Source organism: Pseudonaja textilis, chromosome 1, assembly GCF_049901715.1.
Source record: "Pseudonaja textilis isolate UNSWEBS1 chromosome 1, rPseTex1.2, whole genome shotgun sequence".
In the NCBI taxonomy this organism is placed as follows: Eukaryota; Metazoa; Chordata; class Lepidosauria; order Squamata; family Elapidae; genus Pseudonaja; species Pseudonaja textilis.
The window spans coordinates 207,228,603-207,241,412 of record NC_141990.1 but is presented as its reverse complement, the minus strand read 5'-3'; the positions used below and the strand labels follow the sequence as shown (position 1 = coordinate 207,241,412).

The following is a 12,810-nucleotide window of genomic DNA, read 5'->3' as shown; positions in this document are numbered from 1 at the left end:
TAGTTAATATAGCAATCATACCCCTCTACTTGCATCAGATGATACCAAATCCTGCTGGACAACTACCAGCTTTGAATGTTAATCTTGATGGATGGACACACGCACACAGACACACATAAACAAACCATATCTCACCAGTTTTGCTCTTTACGTTAATATGTTGAAAACGGGTTCTGTATTTTTCAAACTATATAAATTAGGAAAAAGTTAATGTAAAAATGCCAGTTTATTTTGAAATGAACTAATGTACATGTTTAATTTTACAAAAGATACATCTTTTGTTTAACAGCAAGGATTGTTATGCAAATTATAGTCTATATGATCTATTGTCCAATCAGTTCCACAATTGTGGATCAGATGTTAAGAAAAATGCACTAGTAATGCTGCAGCATCAAGGGTTTAAACAATTACATGAACCTTGCTAACAATTTGTAAAAAATAATCAGTTTTCTAAATTTGAAATTTAGAAAGAAAAAACATGTATATAGATACAGCTTTTTAAACATTTCTCACATAGTGTGAAATTTCTTAATGAGCTGTACTAAGAACTATTACAAAATAGATCAGCCTGAAGATTTAATTTGAAACGATCGATAGCAACTCATTCGAGCTGCAACATCCATTTCATCAAACCTTTTCATAATTTTACAAAAAACTTCGTGATATCTGATGAATATTTTGAAGCAACACATTGTTTTTTAACTTGGCTTCTTTCTTTTGCTTGTTTTGCTGTTCTCTGAAAACATAAAAGAAAAGAAAAAAAATCATACGAAATCCATTTCTTAATGTTGAAAGTTCATGAAATTTTGCTGCTGCATCCTGTACTTACCTCCTTGTGACAAACTGTACACAGTGTTTGGAAGTTTTCAAGAGTACACTGTCCACCCCCACTGAAAACTGGCTTGATATGATCCACTTGCCAGAAATGGCCCTCAGTTGGGTTCAGGATAATTTCATTTAACTGAAATAAAATAGGATCAGTGACAGTCATATATGTCCAAAAAATTAGTCATATGCATATATCTCGTCCTTCCAATATGCTTTTGTTGTTTTTAGTCAAATCAGTTGGCTATGTGCCTCAAATAATTGTTCCAGGATAATAGCCGTGCTAATTTGAGGAAAACACAAACTATATGTCGATTCAAATATCACTAAGTCACATTTGTGAAGACCAAACACACGGAAATCAGCTTTGTTCTTAATTTTTAAACTGATATAAAAGAGCAGCAAGTATGCATCATAATTATATAATTGTTAGCCTGTCTTCAAAAAGTTAGCCATTCTTCATTCTAAAAACAGGAAATGAAGTATATTGGAGATCCAAATGTCTTCCTAATGAGTTGGAAATGAAATCTAGCACAGTTGATAATATTGTTAGTGTCAAACACAGATTCATATGAGATAAGTGCTAAACTTTGCCATCAAAAACTTGTGGCTATAATCTCAAAACGGGTAATTAAAAATCTATAAAATAATACATTCTGATATTTTCTAGTATTACCTTTTTTTTTGAGAGAAGACAAAAAAATTACACATATATTTCCTAGTCTTGTTTTGATCTGCTATATTGTCTCTGAAAGGCTAAAATAAATTGAATTCATTTTGCGAAGGAATATGATTAAGACTACAGTTACCATGCTTACATCTGCTGTGTTCGAAGAGCAGCCAGTCTTGCTAAGTAACAAGCTGTTTGAATAGTACAATTTTCATTCTTTGAATGCTTAGGCCTGATAATGAATGTTCATAACATTTACGGCATACCAATAACCATGCAGTCTAATTACTTCATTGCATGAATAGCAGTTTTGCATGAAAATAGTTTTAAAGTAATTGTTCGGCCTTTGAAAATAATTCAGAAAAAAGTACCTTCACGCATGCAAGTCCTTTTTATTCAAAGAAGTAAAGAAGGAAGTTAAGGCTCCCTAGAGCAGGGGTCTCCAACCTTGGCAACTTTGAGACTTGTGGACTTCAACTCCCAGAGTTCCTCAGCCAGCTTTGCTGCCTGAGGAACTCTGGGAATTGAAGTCCACAAGTCTTAAAGTTGCCAAGGTTGGAGACCCCACTCCTAGAGGAAACACTGGCTATTTTAGGAATTGGCATTAACCTTTGTGTATGGATGTCTGCAAGCAACCGCAACTTACTTCCGGGGTTTTTGGAAGCCTGAAAAAAGGCTTCTTTTAATGAGTATCAGAAAGGAATCAAATGGCTTCTTCCAAAATACTTTTTTTTAAAAGTTCCCCTATATTTTAAAACCGTCCATCCATCATAGAACAATTTCCTGTACTCCAGCAATATATTTCACCTGTTTGAAAGGAAGTTTGGACATACAAGACTTCTCCAAAAGATCCTTGCGCTGACTCCTTGGGGCATCTCTGAGACAAAGGTAGAGTTCTTGGGCATTCCACCCACATAACTGGCAAACCCCATGTTCTATTTCAAAAACTTTAGTTCTCAGGTAACTATTATTGGTGTAGAAGAAGAAATCTTCCTGGCATTTAAGAGAACAGAATCGTGTGTCCCAGGCGGTATATGTTGAGTTTGGCTCAACTTGGATTGTTGGCTTTTGGCAGCTTAGGCAAAGTGGGTTCCCCTCATTATCGACCGCCTGTAAATAGCCTTTGCTTGATGAACATTCCTCAACAGCAACAATCTGGTCAGAAATTAAACTGGCATCTGGGCAACTCCCATCTTCTGAAGGCAACCTAAAACAGAAACGATAATACCATAAATAAATGAATAAATGCCTAGATTATGTTTCTACGTTTGTATTCCACTGTTTCACTGGGACAGGAGTAAGCAATCTGCAGACCAATCTACTCCGTCATCTCATTTGAGCAGCCCCAGATTATGAGTCTGGAATTTAGTAACAAAATGGTTGAACAATAAATGCACAAAGAAGGGCCAATGGATTTAAGTAAGAAAATGGATGCTGTACCTCCTATCTCCCATTATGACCCTATCAATATCTGCCCCCCCTCCCAAAAAAAGACTGAAAACATTAGTTAAATTGCAACCTCCTCAGATTGAAATATTTGTGCCAACCTCTTTCAATGATGTGCCATTCACTGGAGAAAGCAATTACGTTTGGAAAAGTTAGCAGCAAAAGGAAACCAGGCTGCCAAAGAACAGTGACTGGACACCATCAAAGCTGGCGGAGCACAGAACAACTCAAAGAAATAGCGCAAGATCAGAAGATGTGGAGACCTGGCCTACAAAATTGCCAAGAGCCAGATTCGACTGAACGGATAACAACATCACCATTACTGAAGATGGTCCCAAGCAAGTTATAAAATCTAGAAATAGACAATGATTCACATATTATGTTGGCTGCCTTTGGAAAAATCCTCAGGTTTCCTGCCAAAATGTATTTTTTAATTGTGAAATGGGAGAACATAAATTATTAAATATCCATATACCCCTATTTAATTAAATCTAAGCATTTTTTATTTTGGACTAGAATATATTCATTCTTTGTCTTTGCTTATATTTATGGCGTTCCTAACATGCCCTTTGAAAATCAAGCGTAGCGCTCATCCTTTAAAATGTTGCATGTTTATGCTGTACAAAGCTTATCACAGTATAGCAAGGAATGATTCAATCAAATAACTCTTTAACTAAAGCCTTATTTTACACATGTTTTCTAACAGAATACCGATTTCTAGGCAGATTGAATCCAAGTTAAATTTGATCTACAAAAAGACATTACAATACAAGGCTCCTGCAGAAAATCAGCAAAGGATCAACTGAATAGAAAAGACAAGAGGCCAAAAATGTTTTCCTGTACAAAGAAGTCAGAAAGAGAAAGGTTATGATAGCTGATGATCCTGTTACCAAAGAACACAACAACTGTTATTCTAGTTTTTTAAAGACAAATTGCCCAAGTCAGTTGGCTAGTTTTTGTTGTTGTTGTTTTTACCAAAAAGAGGTAACATATCCAATGTTGTTGTCAACTGCAGGCTGAATACCAGAATCAAAAATGTCTACTGAAGTTTAAATACCAGAGGGATCAGAAACATGTTCATCACGTGCTGAAAATATAACAGACATCAGGAAAGTTTCTCATAGGAAGGTATTTTCTAACTGATAGCATTGCCGCTAAAAAATGCAGTGTGCTAGTACTTCATTTTATCAGATGAGGGCTCCAAGAGACACCACAAATTGCTTCTCTGAAAATACTTTCAATGTTTTTGTGTATAACTTTCAGCTTATTTTCTTTAATATAGCTGTATCTCACTCACAGATCTAAGTGCTTTATTAGAGAGCCAATCTGGTGTATGGATTAAGGCATCAGGCTAAAAACTGGGAGACTATGAATTCTAGTTCTGCTTTAGGCACAAAGCCAGATGGATGATATTGGCCAGTCACTTTCTGACGGCTTTTGGAAGGAGGCATTGGCAAACCACTTTTGAAAAGTCTAGCCAAGAAAACTGCAGGGACCTGCCCAGGCATTCTCTGAGAACTGGACACAATTGAACAGAAAAGAAAAAGCGCTTTATTAGAATGTCATACAGTGTGTCTATTTTCTTCTCTCAAGCACAACTAAACTTACTTTATAAAATGGTCGTCTTTTCCAACAGAAGATCCATGAGCTCTTATAACTTCTCTGGATGTTTTGGTGATTATACGAACGCTACCGCCACTGCTGTCAGCTTTTGTTAGCGAAGCTCTGGCAATGTCTTCTTTTGTCATGTACCTAAAATATTAAACACTGTTCTTAGCTTTGAGCAAGGGCTAAAAACCGAGATGCAGCATTTGCAAACAGATGGCCCCCACAAGGTGATCCCTTTCTGCCAAGGGCAAACTACAGCATTGATTAATTATTTCTAAAACGTTAATGTTAGATAAGGATGGCTTACAAGGAAACAAATTTTAGTTTCTGGATGCATCTTTTTCTCACAAAATTTGCAACATAGTCTATTGGGAAGGAGCTATGTGTAAAACAGTAGTTTCAGATACTGTATTTCAGAACAAGGTTTTTCTCTGGATGAATGGAAGCCAGAAATTAGTTTTCAGCATATGAACTATGAACTGAATGAAAAACCCGCTGGTGACCTTCTACCGCTGCACCATAAAAAGTATTTTAACTTACTGCATCTGTGTATGGTTTGCCAACTGCACAGTGGTAGACAGGATTCTCCAGAGAATTAACATCATTGCCCAGAGGATCATTGGTTGCCCTCTCCCCTCTTTGGAAGAGCTTTATAGCTCCCGCTGCCTTAAGAAAGTTCAAAACATTCTCAAAGATCCATCTTATCCTGGGAATCCCTTTTTTTTTAACTATTATCATCTGGCAGACAGTACAGGATAATAAAATCAAGGAGAAATAGGCTGAAAAACAGCTTATATCCCACAGCATATTGTATATATATTGAATTCTACTGTATAGTGCAATATTAATGCAATATCAGGGGTTTTCAATTCAATTGTATAGAATGTGAAGGATGTGTGTTTTATTTTTATAGTTATAATGTACACTGAAGAGGGCAAGTTTGTTGTACGAGGTGCAATGACAATAAACTAAACTAAACTAAATTATGGATTCCACAAATTCTCAACATTCAGAAATATTCTATTTACCTTTGTTTCAGCAACCTAGTTGGGTGGTAAAACTTATTTTTTAAAATTTTATTCCTGTTAGAGAACGACAGTGGTGGGCTTCTACTGGTTTCACAATGGGCGCGTGCAGCACATTACAAAACCATCATTTTACTGCATTACATCTTACTTTCCACTGCAATGCCGGTGAGTAAAACAGCTGAGGTGCAGTGCCACACCTCAGCTGAGCTTCAAAACTGCCGAAATAAAGGACAGACTAAGACAGAGGTACGTGGGCAGGGTGAAACAATCGCTGGAGCAGCCTGGTGAGTGAAAATTAGAAAGCTTTGCTAATATTTTGAAGGTTTATAACTATATCCCCACCCTTTCTGCTCAATTCTGAATTATAAACAAAGTTTTTTAAAAACCCCAAACTGAAAAATACAATATGAGGAGTTTCTAATTTTTATATCTTAAGTGATTATGGATTCAAGATTTTTAATTTCTCTAAACATTATTTTAGCTTGTTCTATTTATGTTCTATTCGCAATTATGTTTTAGCACTCAAATCTGGAAAAAGAAATGATATATTTGTAGAACATTTGCTTCACACAAGCTCTTCACCATAATATGTGGCGAAAAAGTTACATCTGTACTGTGCAAATATATTGAGTGATGATCTGTTACTTGATTATTAACAGCAGCCCATGTAGAATCTGTGGGGTCTATACATACAACAGCAAGAATGAGATTTCAAAGTCCTAGGACCAGGACCAGATTTTTAAAAAAGTTTTTTTTTCTATTTAGTTAAGATTTTTTTTTTTAATTTATTCAATTTCTATAGCAGCCCATTTCAAGTCAATGAATCATCGGCTTACAGTTCAAAAAATGCATTACAATTAGGACTTTAAAAACATTTTAAAACTATAAAAAATATATAAAAACACGCAAAATAAATATGCACATCAGGCAAGATACTTGGCAAGTTAACAACACAGCCAGGAAACGGGATTCTTAACGCTATCAATATCCAGGCTTGGGAACATAGCCAGGATTTTAAGGACTTACGAAAGGCTAACCAGGTTGGAACGATTCTCATCTCCATAAAGCTGGAGCCACTGCAGTAAAAGCTCCTTGTCTGGTCCCTGCCAGCCAACACTATTTTGCTGATGAGATCCTCAGCATGCCCCTTCTGCTAGATTGGGTTGGATGAGTAGAGACTCTTGGGAAAAAAGGAAATCCCTCAGGTGACCTGTCTCAAGTCATGCAGGGCTTTAAAGCTGACAACTAGCACCACGAATTGCACCTGGAAACACATCGGCAATCAATGCATCTCATGCAAAAGTGGTGCTATGTGTGCTGCATGTCTGGCACCATTGACTACCCGCACTGCCACATTGGGCATCAGTTGAAATTTCCAATTGCTCTTCAGAGGCAGCTCCACATAAAGCGTGTCACAATAGTCTAAGCGAGAGGTCACAAGGGCATGAGTTACTCTGAGCAGAGCCTCTCCCACTTCAGTATAGGGGCAACTGGTGCACCATCTGGTCTGGTGCACCAAGGTGTGTGCAAAGGCCCTTCTAGCTACGGGTGCAACCTGCTCTTTGAGCAGAAGCTGTGAGTTTAAGAGGCCCCCAGATTGTGTACCTGGTGTTTTGGGGTAGGAGGACCCCCCAGAACTAGAGATGGAAGAACCTTTTCTTCAGAGGTTCAAATATCCATAGCCATTCTGTCTTGGTAGGATGGAGTCAAGAGCCCATCCTGCCCCATCCAGTCCTCCAGACATTAGGATAGGATGTCTGTAGCATCACTCAAAGGCCTGGGGTAAAGATCTAAAGCTGGGTATCATCTGCATATTGATGGTATCTCACCCCAAAATGGCGAACATAATCCATCCAACCCTTCTTCTAATAGCATTTCATTGTCCAGTTTAGCTTTTCACAGCAAGACCAGAACTGGTGATAAGACTGTGAAAAATGTCATGAGGGTTAAGCCAACAACAAGAATAACAAATGGCCTTGAATATGGTTTAAAAATGAGGTTGCAATAATTCCTTGGGGTTTTTGGATAAAACCCTCTGATCGGGAATAAGAATTACCTCACACAATCTACAGAAGATTCGCACTCAGCACAGCCACGCAGTCCACTTACAACAAAATGGCAACCGGCAGTTATTTTTGGTGCATGCTACCAGCAGCAATCTCCCACCGTGAGAAGGGATTAATTCCAGACAGCTTTCCCTTAGGACTAAACAGCTGGGAGGGGTGAAAACAACCAGGCGTTTGAGCCCTTCACCCCAAAGCAGCGTTCTGGGGGGAAAACAGCAATACAACTCAGTTGCGAGCGAGAGAAACAAAACCACGCCGCTTGTTTGTTAAAACGACGCAGCTATCACTATGGCAAGGGTAGGGCTAGTGGTTGGGACACGGAACGAAGCCGAGGCCTCCCTCCGCTTTTGGGCGCGAGAAACACTTCCCGATACAGCGATCACCGATGGCCAGATGGAAAAGGCAGCATCGGTAGATCATTAAGCAATTTGTTGAGAGAACCTGAAAGATGAATTGACTGTCTCCAAACTTGAAAAGAGAAATTCTCCTGTTTTGGCCAAGGAGTAATGAAAAAGCACTGCCTATCCCTTACGAGGCTGAGCCAAAAACTGGGGAATGCTGGGGAGGAGTCCCGTGGAGGAGGAGGAGCGTTCCACAAATTAAGCCCAGCCTACACATGCAGAGACTGAAGCACCTCCCCCTACTGGATGATCTGAACAGCTCCTGGGAGAACTGGTGATAAGACTGTGAAAAATGTCAAGTGGAGCAATTGGGAAATGCAAACCTTACGAAGGAAACCTTCCACTATTGTTGGGAAAAGCACTTACTGTTGATCTTTTTTTTCCAACAATTTGAAAAGCATCTTGGATGCAAAGACATTTTAAAAAGAAGAAAGATCGTGACTTCCTTTAACATCATCATGACAAAAGTGCAATATAACTGTGCTTGAGACGTAATACTTAGACCAGAGTAGAGAAGAGGCTAGCAGCACACACCGTTTGGTACTGGTGAGTTTGGCTTGTTGTTTAGACAGTATTTCTTCAGCAGCAAGAACCGGATTAGAAAAAATCTGGCCACTTTTTCTGATAATTCTCTGTCTCATGGCTGTTAGACTGCTCCATTCTCTGACGAACCTCAGTATCTAGAAAAGAATTGTTATTCCTAATAATTACTCGTTAAAACTGTGAGGATATTACTTTGAAACATACACCCAATAGAGAGCAATGGGTTTTAAAATCATTTCAGCTAATGACATGCTCTGCGTGTCATTTACCTGTACAAACATTGAACTGTTTCCAAGGTAAATGAAGTTTTTCTTAGTATTAGCAGCAACCTCAGTATTGATGGGATACGGAACCCCAGAAGGGGTGGAGAACTCAGTAACATCCAATCTCTGTAGGTCAGAAAATGTCTACTGAGCCAGCCCCCACCTCCACTATTTCATCACAAATCACAGCAGAGAGAAAGAGAAGCAGATGAGCGTTAGTGTAGGACTTGGTCACAGAACTTAAATTCTCTTGATAGATTTCTTTTCCCATCCATTTCAATCAGCAGGCTAAGAGCTATGCTTGTCAACAGTTGGACAGCCATAGATTATCCTGCCTTGATCATGCTAGAGGTTAGCAAATATATACATCCATTCAATCATGGATATAGATACATAGCCCAGTTGGTCGATATTGGGTGACAAGCAAGAATTTCTCTCTTCAAAATCTGTCTTTCTCAAACATTTATTACACGATGTTACCTTAACCAAACTGTTTTCTCAGCCTCAGTCTCTTCAACTAGAAATGATCTTCCATTATAAGGGTGTGAGCCTTGTGTGCACTGTACAAATGTTAGTGTTTGCATTTAGCAGAAAGACTCCTGTGTATTCCTAGTGTGTCTCTTGACACCTCTGAGAATAGAAAAGGCTTTATCGTCCTTGTACATACATACTCTTGGTCATAAATTATTAATTGGCACCTATTATTTTATATTTTGCTTTGTAATACAGGAGCAGCTGACGACTGCAGCAATCAACACTTCTCTTTTTTCAGAGGTTCTTGCAATACAAAGGGGTAGGGGGTGGGGAAATCCACTAGAGCCTCATTTGGGTTTTCAGAAACAAATATTTGTAAGTTTTTGTACGTTCTGTCAGATTCAAACAGTTAATTACATCAATTAAATCAATGCAATTGTGTAGTAAATCATATATGACAATAAGGAAAAAAAACTCAGCCAATGGTTCAACCTCAAGCATGAAATAAGACATAGGATGCTTGATGTTCTTTTGGTTTATTTATTTAATGGGTAAATTATAAGGAAATCTTGAGATAGTGGCTGGGAACACAAACGTGCAGGTGGTTACGCATGCAGATATTGTTATACTGGCTAAGAAGGTGAATTATTTGCAAAACAATACGAGATTGTGTAGCACTGACATATACAGATCTGACCATTACTTTCTCAAAGAGCAAAGTAATTTGTTTGACAGGGAAGGCAAATAAAAAATTGAAGTCATATGTAAATGGCTAAAAGCTGAAGTGGTAAAGTAAATGAAGTTGTGTACTTTTACAGCATATATCAGAAAAATAGGGAAATGAAATTTTCAAGCTATACCTCCGCTGGTAGAAAGGTAATGGGTAATACATAGTCTATCATGGGAATGTTTGTCAAAAGAAGTAAAAGCAAAAAAGAAAGAAGGTATGTATAACAATGTGCTTCTGTCTATTTTCTTAAATGAAAATGTCAGTATTTTAGGAAAAGCATTGAAGTTAAAATACGATGCAAACAGGTTACAAGAAGCAAGGAGAGACAGATGAAAATAAATGGGGAGTCAATGCAAAAGTGAGTGATCGGTACGAAAGAAATACATGAAAGTGGTTTGTACATACAGAGAGAATGTAATAGGCTTGAATTATTAAACAAATACAGGCAGGAAGTGTGAACACGAAGAGGTGATGAAGGCTGAGAAGTTGAGGCTGAATGGATGAGATCCTAAAAAAAGACAAGAGGTGAAACATTTCAAGCCACTGAAACGATTTGGCATAGGAATGTGTGGAAACAGTTCGTGATGTTAGTATAAACAACATTTAATTTCATTTTCCTTCCTTTTATTAACTTAAGCTTTTATATTCCTTTGCTTACTCCTCTTATTGGTATCAACGTTATGATCATTATTACTCTGTTGCTTTGCATGTATACTGAGAGCCTCTGCAGCAGAGACAAATTCCTTTGTGTCTAAATCACATGGCGAAATAAAGTATTCCATTCCCAATTCCCAATTCCATGCCGTTCTATATTATTTCTTCCTCTTCTTCTGGGCCTTGCATAATGTTACTTACCATGAAAGGGAAAAGCATGAGTAAGTATTGTGAGTACGTATGAAATTAAGTAATTTAGTCCTTGTACAAAAAAAAAGAAAAAGGAAGAAATAGGTATCACTAAACAACCAAAACATTTTAGAAATCAATTTAGGTCAATATACTCAAAATATATGCTTTGGGCTTTATTTGTAGCTTAATCAAGAATCATGGAATTAAACTTACCAGTGTACGGTTCTGTTTTTGTTGAAAACACACTGGTAAATCTTCCCAGTTGCCTATTTTTATATCAAGTGGAATGAAATTGCATCTGAGAGGCTCTCCATCCTGGATAATCAAATAACAAACACTCTATATATCTTAGATCAGGAAGTTATTCAGTCTGCTAATGGTTTCAAGGAAGAACTAGTTATTTACATGTAAGTGAAGTGGCCATCTGTCACAGGGATTAAATCTCTGAGTACACATTACTTCCCTGTGTGCAATGTGGAAACTTGTAGAATACGGACTTCTTGTTGTGCAACCCACTTTTTGTACTCAACACACCTCACATTAAACCCTCTCATTTGCCAAAGGCGTACACAGCAAAATTGACATTAATATCATTTGATCACAAGTGGGGCATATCTATGATAGGATACCTATGATAGATGTCATAGATAAATAACTGGTTCTTTCGTTGGAATCTGTAATTCACATGCATGATCTAGTTTATTACTTGGAGAAGGGCATGATAATCATATGCAAATTGAATAAAGTTTTCTAAAGATTGTCTACTAGGTGACTGAAGCGATGTAGCTTCCTGACAGAAAAGGAAGTCACAAAGAAAGATAGAAGTCTTTCCATAGAATGGGTGCTGATCTACAGGACTGTTGTTTGCCAACCCATAACAAAACTATCCTTCTAGACACAGCTCAAATTCGTAGATTAGCTTTCAAAGGACAAGGTTTACAAATCTTGCAGCTTGTAAACAGCGTCATCTACTAGCTGAAGATGACTGGACTTCCAGCCTTAAGAAACTGTTCCATTTAAGAAACCTGCTCACCACAGAAATGGAATAATACAAAGAATAATTAGGTATTTGGTTTCCCACCTGAGCATCTGGCAACAAAATAAATGGAGAAGCCAATTGTATCAAGATCTCAAGAGACATTTAATTTATGCCTTCTGAAAATTCAGCCTGAATGTTAAATAATGATAAGGCAGATGTAATACAATGACAACAGAATTGGAACATGGGAAAATCTGAAGATACAAATGTAGTATCTGAGGAGAAAAGAGAAGTCCTAGAGCAATTCATCATGTAGGGGTTGGAGCTTCATATCTGCTTTGAAGAAATGTCTCTTCCCGGGAGACAGATGTCCTGAGGATGTGATAACATCATAGGAAGGTGCTGCTTATTCCAAGCAACAACTAACCCAGTTAGGTTGAAAATTACATTATCTGGAGGGGGAAGGCAAGAATGGGTAGAAAGCCAGTATTCATAGTGGATTGTATTGACATATCATGGAATGCTAGCTAAATTGGCATAGTAATATGGTTGACACTGCAATATCCAATGGTCAATCTTAAAAGAGAATGACTCAGTGAGAAGCCACAGAATTGATGGAACCTAGAGAAAGGTGTCCCCAACAGCAAAAAATAAGTACGTTTGCGCAACTTCTCTCCTCAGTTTCCATTAACCCCTTTTAACTTATATGTCCCTCAAAACTCAGCCTCTTTGATATAGTTCTATTCAACAACCTATAGCAGGGGTCTTCAGACTTGTGGACTTCAACTCCCAGAATTCCTCTTCCAGTCATGTTAATTCAGGAATTCTGAGAGTTGAAGTCCACAAGTCTTAAACTTGCCAAGTTTGAAGACCCTTGACCTATAGTTTCACAATCCTTCATGAATGCTTTTTTAGAGGGCATAGAAAAGTC

The 12,810-nt window shown here is 37.8% G+C and overlaps 1 protein-coding gene across 5 annotated transcripts in view; it reads right to left on the bottom strand.

The window, feature by feature from the left end:
• Window positions 1-207: 207 nt before the first annotated feature.
• ZRANB3 (zinc finger RANBP2-type containing 3) overlaps window positions 208-12,810 on the bottom strand; it is a 60,028-nt gene continuing 47,425 nt past the window's right edge. For all 5 annotated transcript variants that reach the window (XM_026714608.2, XM_087920325.1, XM_087920324.1 and 2 more), the window contains 6 exons: window positions 11,114-11,215; window positions 8,579-8,724; window positions 4,550-4,693; window positions 2,303-2,702; window positions 830-961; window positions 208-736 (listed from right to left, as the gene is read on the bottom strand). In XM_026714608.2, the coding sequence (XP_026570393.2) occupies window positions 638-736; window positions 830-961; window positions 2,303-2,702; window positions 4,550-4,693; window positions 8,579-8,724; window positions 11,114-11,215 (1,023 nt within the window). In that variant the 3' untranslated portion in view covers window positions 208-637. The remainder of the gene's footprint in view (window positions 737-829; window positions 962-2,302; window positions 2,703-4,549; window positions 4,694-8,578; window positions 8,725-11,113; window positions 11,216-12,810) is intronic.